This window comes from Salvia splendens, chromosome 19, assembly GCF_004379255.2.
Source record: "Salvia splendens isolate huo1 chromosome 19, SspV2, whole genome shotgun sequence".
Lineage (NCBI taxonomy): Eukaryota > Viridiplantae > Streptophyta > Magnoliopsida > Lamiales > Lamiaceae > Salvia > Salvia splendens.
Window position 1 is genome coordinate 22,972,294 of NC_056050.1, and position 20,364 is coordinate 22,992,657.

Below are 20,364 nucleotides of genomic sequence, written 5' to 3' on the forward strand. Positions count from 1 at the left end.
AGGTCAATTTTGGTCATAAACATATGGCCAAAATACGAATTTGGTCCAAAACATTCACTATTTAAAAAACAAGTCCATAACAAATGAACTTTGTGTCGATTAGGTCCATTTTTTATGGTTCCGTCAATTTTTGACGACCAACCATCGATTAGCGAAATGTTGACCCGATTAGGCTTAATCTCAAATTATTAGTCATCTAATTGTAAAATGTTCAGGACCTATTTGAACTTGATTATGAATATCATGGACTACTTTGACGTTTATTAAGTTGTATGTTTTCTGATTCAGATTCACAATAAAAAATTCATCCAGAATTGCTAATCGAAATTCAAAAATCCCCATTGCACAATGGTATGTAGAGGATTCAAAATCCATCCATCCATATTCGAAATCAAATTCCGATTCAAAATTCATCATTCAAAATTAGGGCTTTGAATTTAAATCCATCAAATTTCTTGAATACACAAACAATTGTTACAACAACAACAAACCATGCACAATACAACACAACATTCACCAATTTCTCAATTTTATCCTTTATTTCAGATAAATTCAATGCTAAACCCTAAATCGGAACCACCCACCTACGTTGACGAAGAACTGACTTCATGAATTGGCTCGCACCACTTGAAGAAACAACGTTCCTTGCTCTCATATACAAAGTAAAGCTTCCCCCTTACCGGTATTGCTTGGTTGGTGACAATCCGAAGCGACGCTACCTTCTTGCAATTGCATAAAACGTAGCTAATTCGAAGGTCTTGTGCGCCGCCGCCATCGCCGGAACCCCTGCTGCACCTCGAGTAGGCCATATCCAATGGGCGGTCGGATGGTGTATGGTGGTGTTGTAGAGAAAGATGAAAGTAGGGGGGTTCTTGAAGAAGAAAGAGAAGAAAGAAAGGGGGAAATGAAAATTTAAAAGTGAATCGCATATATTTTCCATTTTAATATCAAAAACTTGTTTTTAATTTTGTATTTTTAATTTTGCATTTATAATTTTGCATTTTCAAATTTTGCATTAATTTTTAATTTTGCAATTTCAATTTTTTCAAAAAAAATGTATATATATGGTACAGTAATCAAAATTGCCTAATCGGGTCAACATTTCGCTAATCGACGGTTGATCGTAAAAAATTGACGAAACCATAAAAATGGATCTAATCGACACGAATTTCATTTGTTATGGACCTAATCGATACGAATTTCATTTGTTATGGATCCGTTTTTCAAAAACCATATATTTTAGACCAAATTAATATTTTGGGATTGGACCAAAATTAACATTCTCTTTTATTAACCAATATTAGGGTGACGACAGTCACAACACTCATATTTTCAAGCGTGGAAATTATTTCAGAAACAAGATCTGTACACTAGGTAGCAATGATTGTACATAGACGATCCTCACTTCAAATTTCCACGCCTTCTTCTCTCTCCGTCTCTGCACACCTTCTTCCACTTATTACACAAAGACAAAAAATACACACAAATCTCCAATTTAAACACTAATCTATTGTCTCTCCCCTCTTTCTCTCTCTGGATCTTCACCTCGTCTCTGCCGATTTCCCCCAATTTCTCGAACCCTAAACCCAAATCTGCTCCCAATTTACAACCCCGGCCCCAAATTTCATCAAATCGATCCAATTCTCTTCAATCCTAAGCGTTTTCAAAGCTGGAGCAGCTAAAGACAATCGGCCGGGAGCTCGCGATGGGCTCCCAAGGCGGATTCGGCCAGTCCAAGGAGTTCCTCGACCTCATCAAATCAATCGGCGAGTCTCGATCCAAGGCTGAGGAAGACCGCATTGTATTGCGCGAAGTGGAGACTCTCAAAGTTAGGTTGAACGACCCCAACACCCCTAAATACAAGCTCAAGGAGTACATAATCCGCCTCCTCTATGTCGAGATGCTCGGCCACGACGCCTCCTTCGGGTACATCCACGCTGTGAAGATGACGCACGACGAGAATTTGCTGCTCAAGAGAACTGGATACCTTGCGGTGACGCTGTTTCTGAATGAGGATCATGATTTGATCATTTTGATCGTGAACACGATACAGAAGGACTTGAAGAGTGATAATTTTTTGGTCGTTTGCGCGGCATTGAATGCGGTGTGTAGGTTGATCAATGAGGAGACGATTCCGGCGGTTCTGCCGCAGGTTGTGGACCTGTTAGGGCACCAGAAGGAGGCGGTGAGGAAGAAGGCTGTCATGGCTCTTCACCGGTTTTCTCAAAAGGCTCCTGGGTCGGTTTCCCATCTTGTTTCCAATTTCCGCAAGGTGCTTATTCTCTATTGTCAATGTATCTACAACTACAAGTGTGTATATGTTAGAGATCTAACAGTATATATTAGTAAATTCGCCACTTCATATTTAAAAAAATGGTGGTATATGCAATTCCATTACTTTAAAAATCGAAGCTAACTGCAAACTATTGCTAGCTTGTAAAAAACCTACCATAATTTTTCCCTTCGCAATATATGCGTCTGTGTAGTTATTGAATGGCTTTGTGATAAATCTAAAAACATGCATGATTAGCATTTAGGACGATAATATAAGTTCTATAATCAGAGTCATCAGTCAAAAGTTCGGACTGAATGCAGTTAAGGCCATCTCCAACCATTTACGCCAAACTCAAACCCATTTTTGAGTATATGTCACATTAAAAAGTAGTTTTACTCCAACCATTTACACCATATTTAAAATTTGCACCATTTTGGGTATTTGTCTCACAAAAATTTTGCAGCAACACCAAATATGGTGTTAATCCATTGAAAAACCCAAAAATAGGTTTGGGTATGGTGTATGGTTGGAGAAATTGTCTACACAAAAAATGGGTTTTGGTGTATGATTGGAGATGGTCTAAGTTCTTAAAAGTGATAAGAGATCCCTAAGAGTGAGGACAATAGAAATACTATGAATTGTAGTTATATTGTGTTGTATATCAATGATTGAGCGCAGGAAATTAGTAGTATTTCTTTTCTCACCAAATAATTTTATTGCAGAAACTTTGCGATAATGATCCTGGGGTCATGGGTGCTGCTCTTTGCCCGCTATTTGATCTTATTAATGCTGATGTTGACAAATATAAGGACCTGGCGGTTAGTTTCGTGAACATTCTTAAGCAAGTAGCTGAGCGCAGACTACCAAAGAGTTATGACTATCATCAGATGCCTGCTCCATTCATTCAGGTGACACTGTTTTTTCCTTCACACCTTATTCATTCTCATGCATCTAGCAAGTTTTTCTGTTTGATCATGTTCTTAGTGGAAGACCTGACTTAGAAGAAGACTAGAAGAGTAATGATTTTTCCCTTCTGGTTATGATTTAAGTATATTACTACTATATTTTTTAGAGCATCCCCACCCCATGTATGCTCATGATGTCACGTCTTTTCATTTTACTTCTCCCGTATAAGACATATGCATCTTATCTTGAGTACAACCCTTTGGTCCCTACTATGCTACAAATATGTAATTGCTGTATTGTAAATATGCTCTCCAGTGAAGGACAAAGCAACACAAAGCTGTAGAGAATGTTATTTTCTGCATAAATGTAGGGATTGCAAAGAGGAATGCCTAAATTTTGGTTTCTATTTATGCTCTCATTATTCATCCTTTTTTTAAAAATTTTATAATTAATATATTCTGTGGTTTCACAGATCAAATTGTTGAAAATTCTGTCCCTACTGGGTACTGGTGACAAGAAGGCCAGTGAACAAATGTACACAATTGTTGGTGACATAATGAGAAAATGCGATTCAACAAGCAATATTGGGAATGCCATTCTTTATGAGAGCATTTGTTGTGTTTCATCATTATACCCCAACCCAAAGTTGCTTGAAGCTGCTGCTGATGCCATTGCAAAATTTCTAAAAGTATGTCTTCTAAAACTTGAAGATATTCCGCAATCAAAATTTTACAGTGTTTTGTTTTATAATAGCTAGATTAATGTCTGATGGGCAGAGCGACAGCCACAACCTGAAGTATCTCGGTATCGATGCTCTTACTCGACTAATAAAGATAAACCCAGAAATAGCTGAGCAACATCAACTGGCTGTAATTGATTGCTTAGAGGTAATATATGATTCTATGCGAATGAATGGTTTCTGATTTAATTTCAATTACAAAAAATGTAGTACTTCTTTTGTGTGAAGTAAGACTCACATGCCTCTAGCAGTCTGATATGACTCAAAATTGCTGTCATAAGCATACCAGGACGTCACATATACATAAAGGCTATGAAGTTAGAATTTGCTTGCATATACGATAATTAAGTTGCATTTTAGATTATAGGCATTAAAACTTGAAATCTGAATCCGTCAAGCATATGGAGTTTAGATGGACTGGATAATTATGTTGGGGTGTTAGTGTCAAGTAAGAGTCAACTCAGTCAAGGACTCAAGAGAAATGATATCAGTATCACTGAATTGAAGTCCAAGGTACTTGACAAAGGATAAAGAACTGAAATATTTACCTTCGAATATGTCAGGCCAGATTTGTTACTTAGAGTGCTAGTTTTTGGTTTGGCTAGTTTAGTTATTCTTTATTTGTGATTTTATATTATTTTAGGTAAAAAGTTACTATTGCATGTTTACTTATGGAGTTTGGCTTAATCTGGTAATGGCTTCTTATGATTAAGCTACTCTTTCTTTTTCCGCTTCAGAAAATTTACTCTGTATTGTGCAGGACCCAGATGATACCTTAAAGCGAAAGACATTTGACCTGCTCTACAAAATGACCAACTCATCGAATGTAGAAGTAATTGTGGACCGTATGATTGAGTATATGATAAGCATTAATGATAGTCATTACAAAACTGAAATAGCTTCAAGATGTGTTGAACTTGCCGAACAATTTGCTCCAAACAACCAATGGTTCATACAGGTTCTCATGGATTTGTTATTTTGAATCAGTTGTCTTAAATGTTACCTTTATATTTGATGAGTTTTTTATTTTATGTTTTTCTCATTTTCCAGACCATGAATAAAGTATTTGAGCATGCAGCGGACCTGGTGAATGCTAAAGTTGCACATAATTTGATGAAATTGATTGCAGAGGGATTTGGAGAGGATGATGATACTGCAGATAGTCAGCTTAGATCATCTGCTGTATGTTTTTTTTGCATCTAAATTTGGATATCTATAATTCTTGGTCTCACTTCACCTAATTATCAGTTAACTATCTTCTGAAATCATTAGTTGGTCGATGAAATCTTCCGTGTGTGATAAGCTAGCTGTTAGTTTTACTCTGCATCGTGTTGCTCTAAACCTCGTTTTGTTGGCAAAGAGAATGAAGACATCCTTTGAGAAAGACAACTTTTGTAAAGTCCCTCAGGAAACCATAAGTAGCTTTGTTGGCAGTAATCAGTACAAATATTTTTTACTAGCTTACTTTGTCTTGTGTCACTTTTATGTGAATTGGGGGATAGGTTGAATAGCTAAATATATTCACTTTGTTGAGAAAGTTAGAACTCTCAAATCTCAATGGGCAAGCATGCATCTTATCTTTCCTTTAGTTTTCAGGCCACTGTCCTCCTGTCTCGTGAAGAAATCAAAGCCTTTCCTATAATCTTAAGAAACTTAATGTCCAATCTTATTAGAATTGAGGAAGGTTACATTTCCCAAAAGAACCGAATGTGGGGGCGTAATAAAGAATTGAAGCAGGATGCTTATAGGTGAAAGTGGAACTTAACTCAGTGCTAGACAGAACTGCTTAATGGGTTAGATGCTGTACTCGTAGCCCTATTAGACTCTACTACCCTATCTGGTCTAGATGAAGATGGTACTCTATATCTGTGAGATTTTGATAACCCTTTTTTTTTTGGTTTCTGGAAGAGGGACAGTGTCAATGATATATTTTTATTAGTTGGTAATAGTGGACAAATATAATTGGGACTCTTTGGATGTTAATTTGATCAGCTCTAATGCATTTAAGCCAGTTATGACATGTTTTTTAGGGCTTTCGGGCCATCAGGCATCAGGGTATGAGAAGTTCATATGTTTCTCGTTTTAGATATCTGCAGAAGAAGGGCCAGCTTGTTATCCTTGACTTAACTAGTCTACTTTTGTTTTCATGGGTGTTGTTTATGCCACCTTTTCAATTTTGATATTTTCTCAATAAATCATTGCAAAATACAGCCTCTCTGCTTACTTTTATCTCCTGAAGTCAAATTTGATGACTAAGTAATGTTTCTGCTCATCTAGCATATCTCATCAGAATCTGCTATCATCCATTGAATGCAGGTGGAGTCTTACCTTCGAATTATGGGAGAGCCAAAACTACCTTCTGCTTTTCTTCAAGTATGTTACTGAACACCCAAGAGTCCTTTTATCGTATTCACCCCCCCACATCCCCAGGTCTGAAATGGAAGCTTGCCATCCAAGCTTGCTCACCTTTCACCATGCTTTCTGTAATGCTGCAGGTAATTTGTTGGGTCTTAGGAGAATATGGGATTGCAGATGGTAAATATTCTGCCTCATACATCATTGGGAAGTTGTGTGATGTTGCAGAGGCACACCCTGATGATGATACAGTGAAGGTAGGTATTTAGTATGACAAATTGTGCTATATCATGTGCAGTACATTTACAAGTCGAGCATTGTTCCAGTGCTGTATATGGTACATATTTTTGGTATCACAACTTGCTGTCTGTTCATGTCTCTCGGAACTCTGGAAACTGAAAACATTGTGCATTTATAATAATTTGTAAACTCTTAACGCCCCCGTCCCGTTGCTTTATAGTCTATAGAACCCATCTATCGGCAGCATATAATATATACAATGAATAACCTCTTTGTTGCCTGTTAAAAGCAAGTAACTATTAGTTTACGAATAAATTTAGAGCTTTATTTTGGATAGAATATGAAGCAACTGAAACTGAAGAATCCAGTTTGTATGATTGGTGAGAATAAGAGTTATATTTAAGGTTAGCAAGTGATTTGAATTCCTTGCCCATACCCTAATGCAAACTGATCACCCATAAAAGTTGTGCTTCAAATAGCATGACAATACTGTGATAGCTGGTAAACAGTAAACTTATTTACTGTGATAGCTGGTAAATAGTAAACTTATTTACTGTTAGTGTGTGTTCTGTGCTCTTGCAAAGTGGACGGTGACCCCATGAATTTTATTCAGGGGGGTATCATTGCTAACTCTAAAAATAAAATGACAAATTGATAACAAATTTCATTGTCTTAGTGTCAGCTTAAGTTCATTTCAAGATTGAAAATCAATACTTTAACAGATAATCCAATAACATTGTCAAGTAAATAGAATTCTTTGCATTTAAAATCTGTTGTGTGCTGTAACATTGTTGTGTGCCACTGCCACCTTAATGTTCAGTTCAACAGAATGTAAATTTTGAATTTTCCGTGCTTAAAAAATGTCATAACATGGTGATTTTTGAATTGTGTTTGTTGAATTTGTTTAAAGTTTTGGGTTATGCTTTTCTGATAGATTTCAGTAATAACCTCTTGTGTAGTACTAGATAATTTGTTTTGAATTACAGGGGAACAACTAATAGATTTTTGAGCAATAAGAAAAGAATATAAGAACTTTTGAATGACTCACCACTCACCAGATGGTCATATCTCAAGCATTTGAAGCAACTATTATGATGAATAATTTATTTAATGAAAGAGGTTTTTAGACAAGCGAACTGCCAACATGCCCCATCCTAGTTACCCTGCATATTTAATTGGCTCCATATCACGACTCCATTATTTTCTTATTATTACACTAACTTGATAAAATGACCCTCATGTGTAATATCTACTATCCTGCTTGTTTGAAGGCATATGCAGTGACAGGAATAATGAAGATATATTCATTTGAAATAGCATCTGGGAAGCCCGTGGACTTACTGCCCGAGGTAAACATTCTGGGTTTTGTATGATGGTGTTGATGTCTTAACTATGTCTTGAGAATATCCATTACTGCTAGAATTTATAATACCCATATCTAGTGCTATTGTTGGTGGTATGCAATTTTAGATGTTTGTTATATGCACTTGCTATTTCATAATCATATCTTTGCTGTACGTAACTTTTTGTGAGTGGTTTGCACGAGGATTCCGACTAGTTCTGGATTTTTTCTTCTATGTTAGTTTTATCCTTTTTGCTACGATATGGAAAGATTTTCATATTTGTAAATTCTTACTTTCTACAGTGCCAATCACTGATTGAAGAAATGTTGGCATCTCACTCAACAGACCTTCAACAACGTGCATATGAGCTTCAATCCATCTTCACTTTAGATGCTCAAGCTGTCAAGAAAATAATGCCTATGGATTCAACATGTGATGACATTGAGGTTACATTTTCTTTCACATTCAAGTACTATTAGTTTGTGCATCCTATCCTTACTGCTGGCTGAATACATTTCCACCAACTAGCACTTTTTTGCCTGCACCGCGAACTGGGCCAGGGAGCTCTCTTTACTTACAATACAAAACTCATTGTTAGCTTGGCATATAATGAATATGAACTTTTGGAGAGACCCCCCCCCACAATCCTATGGACAATGTTTAAAAACTTGATTGTTTTCAACTACCTTGTCGAAATCTATAAGAAATATGGCATAATATTGCTCGATAGTTGGATGCTGTATCATTTGAAACTTGATAGCAAGTATTTCGATAAATGCTGATGATAATCTTACTGTAGTATGTTTGTTTGGGACTATCCACACCATATGATCCATCTGATATCAAGTTACATATAATAGCTTGTCTGCAGCCTCTGTTGTTGTTTTTGGTTATATTAAGTGTCCGCCAATGCTAATAATGCCTTCAAAATTTCCGCAGATTGACAAAAACCTTTCATTTCTGGATGTTTATGTCCAACAAGCAATAGAAAATGGTGCTCAGCCATATATTCCGGAGAGTGAGCGCCTTGGAATATCAACTGTAAGCGATTTCAGGGGTCATGACGAACATGAACTATCCACACATGCTCTTAGGTTTGAGGCCTACGAGTTGCCTAAACCATCTTTGCCTCATAATATTCCTCCAGTATTAGCATCCTCCACTGAGCTTGTTCCTGTCGAGCCATCATATGTAATTGATAGCCTGCATCCTACTTCTGCTCCGTCTGCTTCTGATGCTGGGTCATCGGAACTGAAACTACGGCTTGACGGGGTTCAGAAGAAGTGGGGACGGCCTACTTACTCCTCTCCAGCACCATCTAGTTCAAGCAACGACCTGGTGAAGGTTCAAAATGAGACACCCAGACCAGACTCAGCAAGCAGTTCAAAACCAAAAACACGTGATATGTCTTATGATTCAAGAAAGCAGCAAAATGAAATCCCACCAGAAAAGCAAAAACTCGCGGCATCACTTTTCGGGGGCTCATCAAAATCTGAGGGCAGACAGCCTCCTAGCCAGAAAAATTCAAAAACTCAGAATCACACTTCAGATAAGTCTCGTTCATCGAAGGCTTCAGCTCCTGACACTGCTGTAAAACCATCCCAGCCACCTCCAGACTTGCTGGATTTAGGTGAACCATCTATTGCTAGCAGCGTACCATCAGTAGATCCTTTCAAGCAATTTGAAGGTCTTTTTGATTTCACACAAGAAACAACCCCAGCAAGTACTGGTGGAGTTGATGGTGCTTGTAAAGATTCCGACTTCACATCTCTTTTTGCGGACATGTCTCTATCTGCCCAGAGTCATATTGATCCGAACCCAGAATCGAATGGTCTTGGGGGAAGTAAAGCCGAACCTTCATCACCCCAATTGAACAAGGGGCCAAATTTGAAGGAAGCTTTGGAAAAGGATGCACTTGTAAGACAAGTAGGCGTGACACCATCTGGGCAGAACCCCAACTTATTTAAAGATTTACTAGGCTAGATTTTTGTGTGAGAACCTGGATACATTAATTGAGTTGGATTCGCCGAGGATAGTTCTACACCTTGGTTTGTTAGCCGCTGCGAACAAGGATGCAATCTAATGACAGGTCAGGAGCAGCAGCCCTCTGGTGTTGGTAGCAGTTTCATCTGTACTCTATATTGATGATTGCTGGGATCATTCCGGTATGTAGCAAATTCAGTAAGTACAGGGTTTTCAAATGTCGATACGTCTTTATCGTCCATGTTTAAAAGCTCGGAACAATTTTTGATACATTAAAGGGAGTGCCGGAGACGCATTGTTATGTCTTTATTTCACGATGTAATAAAAGTACTGCTGTTATATTGTCTTCAGCTGTTATTTATAAAACACAGCTTCATTTCACAAAAACTCAGGTGGTTTATGCTTTATGTTGTTATCTATACCATCGTTCTTTACTAAGATTAGTCAATTTGAGAGTGCAATATCATGTTGTAATGTTACTGTCCATAAAGATTGGCGTTGAGATTTCGTTAATTCTAATTGTTGTAGTGTGTAAATGTTACTAAGATTAGTCACTATAATGGCCATGGTGCTGACATGGCTCCACATTAATTAGTTTTGATTTGCTTTCTTTTTATAAATTAAGGTTTCCTAGATTCTCTAAATGGATTTGATAGTATTATTTTTTCGCCAATTAGAATTTCATTTTAGTTTATTCTTTTTTTCTAGTATTTTATTTCCTTAACTATACTACTATTTCCTTATGTCTTAAAATTAGTGTCTATATAAAGACTTAAGTTCCTTAACTAGTAGTACTAGTATTTCCTAACTGACTTCAGTATAATGACGAAATTGAACCTCTATCAATAATATTTTATTGTGAGTTTATCTCTCTTGTGAAGTTTCAATTCATTGAGGTTTTTGTTCGACTTATCAAATGAAAGTTCACACTCGTTTGTGGCGTCAATCATCACATCCATGACTTATCAGATGGTTCTTCCATTCTCTTTTTGGTGTTATTCATTTATCCTATTAAGTCTTCCATCGCATTCTTTGCAGAATCCTAAACCCTAAATCCTTTTCCGTTCTCCAATCAAGCGACGGGGATTGCATCAAGCTATATATACATTATATGATTTCTTACTTCACAGCAATAAACCTCATTAATTCTCTAATCTATACTAAGTATTTTATCTTGCCTCTTAGATTAGCTCAAAAATTTCTCTAGAGGTTTTCAGACTATACTTTTAAGTATTGGCTGACTTTTACCTGAGAGCTAAATTCCAATATGTTTTTAGTTGACCAAATAAAAAAGCTCTAATCCACAATGTTAATCGTTGTTCTGTCTCATCACTGCATTACCATGCATGACACAGATACCCTAAAAAATTACTATTTGACTTTAATTAGAGTACAATCAGCTCATGAAAATAAAAAGAAAAAACTAATCTTGTTAGATGAATGCACAACACCAAATCCATACCTACCCTCTTAACCTAAAAACTAATACTTCTACATAATCAATTTTACAAATGTTTATCACATTAATATTTTAAATTTAGCAATATTCATGGTGGTTGACTTTTTAAATAACTATACTAATATTGTTCACTTGCTTGAGTTTGTAGACTTGTTTACAGCATCATTAAATGCCACCATTGGACCTGTCCCTCTTGTCTGAACTCGTCAGTTGTGATAAAAACTTAGGATAGGTTGAAATTTTTATTATTATCTTGGGTTTATTATACAAAGTCATCTTGATGCCAGCTTTTATTTAGGTTGTTTTTATTTATTTATTTCAAGGCTGTATATAACTTGTGATGAGATAATGTGGTTTGGCAGGTGATGGTTTCTGAAACAAACTATTGTTTATTATTTGTTAGATTGTATTGTCAACTCTGAATTATTTGAATTAGTTAAGCTTTAATAAGAATAGAAATTCAAATTTGCATTTTTTTCAAATCATAGTTTAAATGTTTGACATTGTAATCTTGATGACACTTGGAAGGCCTTTTGTTGCTGTCGAGATACGACTTTGTGGAGATTGTGACAAACAGCGTGCAATATATGTCTACTCTTTTTTTATTCAATGGTGATTTTGGAATTTGAAGTTCTCAAATTTTATCGTAGTAACATAATCAATGAGATCGAGTGCATAGTAAAGGTATTCTGATGATTAAATCATAAGGTTTCGATATTGCGAATATGAACTTATCGGTTGTTTGATTGATCAAGATTAACTTGTCCCGACTTTTAAATTGCATGGGATTGAATTGATCCGAGATAACCCGAAATTAATTTGTTACATAGGAAAGGCCAAGATCACTTATAAAATCAAGACTAAGTTTATATGTCAATGTCTTGAGATTAAGTATTGATCTCTATCTAACCTACTGAACAACATTCGTTTGACTCAATCTTATCATATTAATATAATCAATCAGATCGAGTGCATAATAAAGATATTTTTATTATTAACTCCCAACTTTCAAATTGCATGGATTGAATTGACCCAATATTACACGAAATTAATTTTATCACATGGGGTATTAAGTATTAATCTCTATCTACTTAACAATATTTATATAACTCAATCTTTTCTAATCTGTTAAATCGAAAAGACCCAAAATCACTTATAAAACCATGACTAATCATTTATGTCATTGTCCTAATATTAAGTATTGATCTCTATTTACTGAACAATATTCATATAACTCAATCTTTTCTAATTTATCAAATCGAAAATCACCATAGTGTATTAGATTGGGCCGAATAAGAATAGATAACTCGACCATTTTCAAATAGACTAGAATCTATTCGTGGTGGTGATTGCTTATGGATGAAGGAGTTGGGCATTACAAAATTACATATACAATTTAGTTGGACCACTAGACTCGAAATGCGATCTAATTGTGCAACCTATCCAATATCTGCAGTTGTAGATCATACCATAGTAAATGCCTAATTACTAGACCCAATGTCATCTCAATTCTCAAATACTTAATAATGAATTGATCATTCAACCCTAAGAAGGAGCAGCCAAAATAAATGATGAGAGAGGGTGATCATGACAGCTTAACATAGGTAAAAATTAGGGGGCATTGAATTCAAGAAGTCAATTGGAGGGAGATCTGGTCCATTGCTACACAAACACATGCAAACATGATCAGCTCAAACTTTTCTTCTCTCCTTTTTTTAATAAAAATTTTAGCAACAAATGAATAAGTCTCATATTCAATTATACTATTAGATAATGGAGTAGTATTTAGTACTTGGTCATGAGTTGAATTTGGAGTGGCCCTAGTTGTGCTGTCAATTATGACCCAAGGAAAAAGTCTTCAAAAATTCAATCTTTGAAGATCTAATCAAAAGATAACTAAGCATTAGTTCAAGATAGCAACACTTCTAAATCATGTAATCTCACAAAGTAGAACTTTCTTGTTAACATCATGGGCTTTTTGGAGTGTAAATGTGTTGACAAAGGTTTAGTTTGATTTTCAACTAAGTAATGCAATATTATTGATGTATAAAGTCAAGAATTTGGAGGTGCCAAAACTGAGACTAGAGATCTTCATGATTGCCTTGCGGACTTTTTTTACATAGGAAAGAAAGTGGAAAATAGACATCAAAATGGCTAAAATACAAAGAATTTTCCTAGCTAAATAAGTTACTTATCACATGTAATTAGAAAAAAAAAATGAAAAATGGCTATAAATCCTTCCCCAGTTTCTTGAAACTCTATATGTACAATTGGCTTCTTCTTTCTGTTGCTGTCACCATGCACCAGAAATCTTCTTCTGATTCATGGGCTGTCTCCATTTCTTCACAATTCTTGATTCAAAAGTGTGTGTATCTTGGCTTCCCACTTTGCAGGAAACCAAACATGATTTTGCATTTGGACACAACACAAACACAGGTACTAGTGTTTGTTGAGCTCATGTTTCAGTCTGATGTTGTCTTAATAAATTGATCATTTCTTGAGAGAGATTTTGATGGGCAGACCATTCTGGGGAAGAGGGAAGGGTCCATACTGGATTCCATTCTGTGGGGCCATCATAGAATACCTGCAAAATATTCAACAATCTTATCAACTCACTGCCATACTACTATTTCAATTTTAGGAGCTTTTTTTTTCACTACAGATGAAAATTCATTGTAAAAAATGATGTTAATTTTAGTATTCCACACACCTGTACTTTGTTGTGAGATGATGTAATAAAACCAAGATTTCCAGCTTGGCTAGCTCATTCCCTGGGCAAGAGTGGACCCCACTGCCAAATGGCATGAATGTATTGGGCTTGGGTGCAACCTACACATTTAAGATAAAGTTCTCTTTTAGTGAAATTGCATTAATTCTATGATTGAAAGTTTGAAACAAATACTAATATCTATTTACATGAATGGAAAAAAACTAGTGGGGCCATAATGTCTACCTCAAATCTTGAAGGATCAAACTTCTCTGGCTCAGGAAAATTTTCTGGATTATGGTGAATGTTTCTGAATAGTGGCAGCACTTTCCACCCTTTTGGTATCAAATATCCTGTTAAAAATTAAATTTCAGTGTCAGTAAACTTTACTAGTAAAAGAAATTTGTTAACTCAAGTCTCATTTTAACTAACTAACTCACCATTAAATTCAACATCTTCCACAGCTTCTCTAAAAGTGAAGGATAAAATTGAGGCAACTCTGAGTGTTTCTTGAATGACCCTTTTTGTCATTGGCATCTTCTTTGTGTCAGCCCAATTCAGTAGCTTCTCCTCTCCACTTTCCTCTTTAGCCTTAATTATGGCCTCTTGCTCTTCCTGTAATAAACAGGATACCACTTTGTCAGTTTTCTCAGACAAGTTGAGGTTTGGACCATTTTTTGTGAGGGATTTTTGCAGATTCTTACAGTGACTGCTTGCAGCACACTTGGATTTTCTGCAAGATACTTGAGAATCCATGTCATGATGCTAGCTGTTGTGTCACGAGCCGCGAAGACTACCCCGATTATGTTGTCGGCTATCTGCTCGTCGGTGAGGCCCTCGGATTCCTCCATGAATGATCCCAAGAGATCACTGTGGTGCTGCTTTGTCTCCCTCCGAACTGCCAGAATCTTGGCCAAGATTCTTGAAAGCTCCTTCCTTGCTTTCATGGCCTTGTGGAAGAGCGTCCCGGGCAAGTTGATCGGCATCGAATTGTACCCCTTTTCGAGGACGTAATAACACCTCTTGAGATCCTCCCTGTATTGGGCTTCATCCTTTCCAAGAATAGAGAGCAATGCCACATTGAATGCATACTGCAAAACACCCAAAAAATTGTTAGAAACAGGGGACTCTGTTTCCAAAAAAGAGTGCTCTGTTTTCACTACTACTTACTGTTTTCATTTCTTGGAAAGTGGTGATGAGCTTCCCATCCCATGATTGAAGGGTGTCGACAGCGATGGAATCGACCTCGGAGACGATGCTCTTGATGGACTGGGGCATGAAGGCGCGGAGGACCAACTTCCTTAGCTTGGCATGGTAGTCGCCCTGGTGGAAGAAAATGGCTTGCTTCCCCAACATCCTCTCTTTGCTAGCCGGGAATGTTGGCTTGAAGAGATGCGCATTCGTGACGAGCACCTGCTTCGCAGCCTCCGGGCTAGCGATCATCACGCAGGGGCACCCGAGTATGTGGCTCTTGAATATGGAGCCATACCTGTGATCAAATCAAGAGGAGAAGAGAGAAGGTGTGTTTGTTAGTACAAATGCTCTGTTTTGAAAGATGAGTAAAGTTGATTGGGTGAAGAAGAAGAAGAAGAGTGAGCTGAGCTTACTTCTTGAGTTTGGAGGCGAAGAAGGTGTTGGGATTCTGGGAGTAGAGTTGGAAGGTTTCGCCGATGTAGGGCCAGCCGAGGGTGCCCGGGGGGAGGGGGAGCATGGAGTGGCCGGCGGCGAAGACGAATTTGAAGAGGAAGAAGAGAGAGAGAGCTGCGGTGGCAAAGATGGACAAGTATAGAGTGATGGAATCCATGTCTGTTTTGTTTTGTTTTGTGAAGGATGAGGAGAAGAAGTTGTGGGGATGTAAGTATATATAGAGGATGGGAAAAAAGGGGGTTTCAATTACAGCTAGAATCCCACAACACGGAATCTCGCTCCAGCTCATGCAGTTGAGGGGAGGGGAGGGCAGGAGAGAGAATGTGTTTTTGTGTATGATAGGAGAGAGAAAGAGGGGCGTGTAGTTGACCATGTAAGTGTAGTTGAGGAGAACTCCATCATTTATGATTTGAACAGTTGCGAGGAAACAACCCTTTTTGGGGGTTTTGAGATAGAGGGGATGCATTTTACCATATCCGTACCACCACTTCATTTTTTTTTATTCCAATTTTTTTTTTATATATTTGTTGTCTCAACTTGTCCTATTACTAATACTATCTTATCTTATTTTAATTACCTTCTTCTTAATTTTATCATACACTATCATCCATTCTAAATATGTTCCACTTTTCTTATTAGACATGAATTTAATTTCATTTTCCATAGACCATCCACAATGCCGCCCAGCGAACCGCCCAGCACATGAATTTAATTTCATTTTCCATAGACCATCCACAATGCCGCCCAGCCGACCGCCCAGCTGGGCGGTTCGCTGGGCGGTCTATTGCAGTCGCCCAGCGGGCGAATGGAGAGAGAAACCGCGCAGCGTTGGGCGGTCGCGTGGCGCTGGGCGGTCCGCTCGGCGCTATTGCAGCGCCCGGATCGCCCAGCGCACCGCCTAGGGCGAAATTTTTTTTCCGAAACACTATATATACGCGCTTTGCTCGTCATTTTCATTCGCACCACTTGTTTTAACGAGTACTCTCTCTATCTTAATTTCTGTACAAGATCAACAAGGGAAATGGATCTCAACAACGAGCCTAGTTCCGGGAGTAGCGGGTCACAAACTCCTTCGATCCCCGTGGGAAGTGGATGGGGTCAGATGCCCGGGTACTACAACATGTACCCGTGGCAGCAGATGTATTCCGGGATGCCAACGGGGGAGAGTCCGCCGGGGGGGTTTCCGGCGGTACCGGGGTGGGCACCACCGGGATGGGCACCCGGGATGCAGATGATGCCCGGGGGGTACCGCCGACACAGGGGACTCCGGGGGTAGTACCGGCTACACAGTGGACTTATGGGGGTCCCCGGCGACGGCGGGGGATGTCTATCGCCCCAGTTTAGATTTTTCGACTGGTTCATCGCACACATCGACCCAAATGCCCTTGGGGTTTGATAGTTTCTCCTTAGATGACTTGGTGTTTGATACTCCCGGAGCTCCGGAAACTCTCGTTGAAGGGGGAGGGGCAGAGCGGGTGCGTGGCGCCCCTGCGAAGAAGGGCAAGAAGAAGGTCGGCGAGTCGTCGCAGCCGGGTGAGGAGGAGGTACGGAGGAGGCGGACGGACGAGGAGAACGTCGCGCTCTGCAAGGCGTGGGTGAGTGTTTGCGACGATCCTCTCGTTTTGAACGAGCAGAGGATCGTCAACATGTGGGGCAAGATAGCAGCAGCCTACATGAGATTTTGCCCGGAGGGGAGGCCACTCAACGGGGAGGATTGCCGGAAGGCCTGGAACCGAATCAGGAGTGCGGTCTTCCGATTTTCGGGTTTGTACACCAACGCACTCCGCATGATGAGCAGTGGCCAAACGGAGGAGGACTGCAGGAGAATAGCTGAGAAAGCCTTCCCACTGAAGGGGGTATACAAGGAATTCACCTACTGGAACTGCTATCTTGTGCTGAACGAGTCCGAGAAGTTCCGAGTAGGTGTCGACTCTGGCTGGCCGAAGAAGCAACGACTGAACTACACCGGCGATTTCAGCGGCAGCAGCGGTGGTTCCCACGACCTCCCTGAGACGACGCAGGAGTTCCCCACGCCGCGTTCGGTCGGTGGCCGACCTCGCCCGATGGGGCGCAAGCGCGCTCAGCGGGAGGGGAGGGGGAACGCCGGGGCTTCCCAGGAGGTCCAGTCGGCATCCCCCCTTGGCCAATCCACCGAGGATCTCAAATTCTTCGCTCGCGCCCAAACGCGCGCTCAGTTGATCAAGACGATGGCCGAATGGCGGGTGGCGACGGATCCCGTGGCGAAGAGCGTGCTTCAAACCTTGCTCATGAGCCTGCAGGACGAGTTGGAGGCGGCACGGAGGGAGACCGGCGGCGGCGATGGTGGCGACAGCGACGGAGGCGGCGACGAGGAGTGAATTGGCACTCCTTTTTATTATTGTATTTTTTTTTTAAATTAATGTATTTTTTAAAATTATTGTACTTTTTTAAATTTTAATATTATTATTAAACTTTTCCCGTATATGTCTCGTAAATTAAATTTCGTATATTGTGTGATTGTTAATTATTTCATTTTGTATATATTTGTTAATAGTGATGTGGATATTATGTGGCTAGGCTATGGCTGGGCTATTGTTGGGCTATTTGTTTGTTTTGATGATGTGGCAGGAGGATTTTTAGTGCTGATGATGTGGCAGTGACTAGGCTATGGCTGGGCTATTGCTGGGCTATTCCTATTGTGGACGATCTTATGACACTTCTTGTATGGTTTGAGCCTTGAACATTTCTCCGACACCTACTTAAAAGAGGTACATTTATGTGTACTTTACGCTGGAAGTGTTAGTATAGTTTCTAATATAATATAAAATTTTATTTAGAAAAGGTTGTCATTTAAATTATGATTTTTAGTAGATTTCTGGTCATCCCATAACTTATAAAACTAAATAATAACTTTTGCACATTTCTCAATTGTCCTAAACATTTATATTTTGATAAAATTGGTCATTTAAATCATAATTTTTGGTTCATTTATAGATAAATTCAGCATTCTTCTACATTATGATGGTCAATTTTAGATGATTATATGGTAAAGATATAATGACGAAAAGTATTAAATTCACAACAAATTTCATCAAAATTTTAATTGTATGGGACAATTGAGAAATGTATAATAGTTGTGATTTAATTAGTTATTTTTATAAATTATACTATTAATCAGAAGTTAATCAAAAGTTATGATTTAAATCATAGTTTTTAATGCTTAATTCCTTTAATTAATATCATAAATATGAAAATCGGGCCCACCCAACTTTTGTTCTAAGTTTAACACTTAAACACAAAATACGGCAAACATCCAATATAATTTCGCCAACTTTCTCATTTTTATATAAAGGTATTTCGAAGCCCTTTAATAGTACAACGTATTTAAAAATACTACAATTTCTTTGAAATATTATGATTTATCATCAAATTTTGAATGACATAAAATAAATCAAAATTTGACAAAATTTTGTGATATTATAAGCAACTAGCCCAAAAAATATGGCAAACAGTACAAATATAATGTTTGCTTCGAGTATGTAGAAGGTTCACAATAAATATTGAAATAGATAGTTGGAAACTTTTTTCAGATCATTTAAACAATGCTAATAATTTATGTTGATAATGAGAACTAGATTTCAATCCCCATCTTTTCCTCTCTTGGTTGGATATCCCTCTTCAAAAGTTTAATAGGATGGTGCAAATTTTTACATTTGAGACTTGATCGATTTGGAACATATGAAATAGAGGGAACATTTTTTTAGGTTCACGAACTTTGTCAAAATATCATTTTAGGTCTGTGAACTTTAAAAATATTATTTTAGGTCCGTCAACTACAAGTTAATATCATTTGCGGTATTTTAAACTTTTTCTGGACGAAAATGCCCCTAAGGCCTTCAAAGGGCAATTTGGACAATTCTTTCGCCACTCATCTTGCGTCAAAGACCTAGAGTCCAACAATTTATTTCTTAACACTTAAACACAAAAATACGGCAAACATCCAATATAATTTCACCAACTTTCTCATTTTTATATAAAAGGTGTTTCGAAGCCCTTTAATAGTACAACGTATTTAAAAATACTACAATTTCTTTGAAATATTATGATTTATCATCAAATTTTGAATGACACAAAATAAATCAAAATTTGACAAAATTTTGTGATATTATAAGGCCACCCACAACGCGTCACGCGGGTGGCCCGGAACCCGTCACGCAGGGATGGGACGGCAGCGCGACGCGTTGCGGCGCCCCGTCTCGTCCCCAGCCCGTCACCATCTCGTCACGAAACCCGTTCCGCTGGGACGTAACGCGGGACAGCTCGCCACGCGCCGCGGCGACGTGGCGCGCTCCCAGGCCATGCGTGACGCCCACTCGTCGGCCCGCGAGTGGGCGTCGTCACGCTGACGCAATAATTATTTTTTTAAAAAAATTGAATTAAATAAAAAAAATAAAAAAAGTGAAAAGGTAATGTTACCGTTTAAAAGAGCCGTTTTCAATTTTTTATATATATTTTTTATTTTTTTTAACTCTATAAATACTCTTAATTCATCCTCATTTCACACACAACTACACATCTATTCTTCCAAATTCATCTCCATTTCCTCTCCAATTTTCATCTAACATCTAATCACAAAATGTCCGGCGACGGAAACTCCGGCGGTGGTGGCTCCGGCGCGTGGGATCTCAACACGTTCGGCGACTGGGGGAGCATGTACAACACATTGGGTGG

At 38.4% G+C, this 20,364-nt stretch overlaps 2 protein-coding genes across 2 annotated transcripts; one reads left to right on the forward strand and one right to left on the reverse strand.

The window, feature by feature from the left end:
• Positions 1-1,367: 1,367 nt before the first annotated feature.
• LOC121778140 (AP-4 complex subunit epsilon-like) lies at positions 1,368-10,228 on the forward strand. Its single transcript, XM_042175443.1, has 11 exons — positions 1,368-2,272; positions 2,998-3,183; positions 3,654-3,869; positions 3,958-4,068; positions 4,681-4,878; positions 4,971-5,102; positions 6,237-6,293; positions 6,416-6,532; positions 7,787-7,864; positions 8,161-8,304; positions 8,798-10,228. Exons 1-11 carry the CDS (start codon positions 1,706-1,708, stop codon positions 9,839-9,841), a joined length of 2,850 nt encoding a protein of 949 aa, XP_042031377.1. The 5' UTR covers positions 1,368-1,705; the 3' UTR covers positions 9,842-10,228.
• A 3,131-nt stretch (positions 10,229-13,359) lies between these two features.
• Positions 13,360-15,980, reverse strand: LOC121778141 (abscisic acid 8'-hydroxylase CYP707A2-like). The gene is made up of 7 exons (XM_042175444.1): positions 15,615-15,980; positions 15,178-15,496; positions 14,712-15,098; positions 14,448-14,622; positions 14,254-14,360; positions 14,011-14,129; positions 13,360-13,884 (listed from the first exon to the last, which is right to left on the reverse strand). Exons 1-7 carry the CDS (start codon positions 15,941-15,943, stop codon positions 13,791-13,793), a joined length of 1,530 nt encoding a protein of 509 aa, XP_042031378.1. The 5' UTR covers positions 15,944-15,980; the 3' UTR covers positions 13,360-13,790.
• Positions 15,981-20,364: the final 4,384 nt, after the last annotated feature.

Bases quoted from the DNA above. Each gene is read 5' to 3' on its own strand.
- LOC121778140 (XM_042175443.1), top strand. From the start codon at position 1,706: ATGGGCTCCCAAGGCGGATTCGGCCAGTCCAAGGAGTTCCTCGACCTC. The intron at 5,103-6,236 runs GTATGTTTTTTT...CATTGAATGCAG, and splicing joins GTCAGCTTAGATCATCTGCT to GTGGAGTCTTACCTTCGAAT. The intron at 8,305-8,797 runs GTTACATTTTCT...AAATTTCCGCAG, and splicing joins CAACATGTGATGACATTGAG to ATTGACAAAAACCTTTCATT.
- LOC121778141 (XM_042175444.1), bottom strand. From the start codon at position 15,943: ATGAGCTGGAGCGAGATTCCGTGTTGTGGGATTCTAGCTGTAATTGAA. The intron at 14,623-14,711 runs GTAAGAATCTGC...TGTTTATTACAG, and splicing joins GTGTGCTGCAAGCAGTCACT to GAAGAGCAAGAGGCCATAAT. The intron at 13,885-14,010 runs GTGTGTGGAATA...AATATTTTGCAG, and splicing joins CATCTCACAACAAAGTACAG to GTATTCTATGATGGCCCCAC.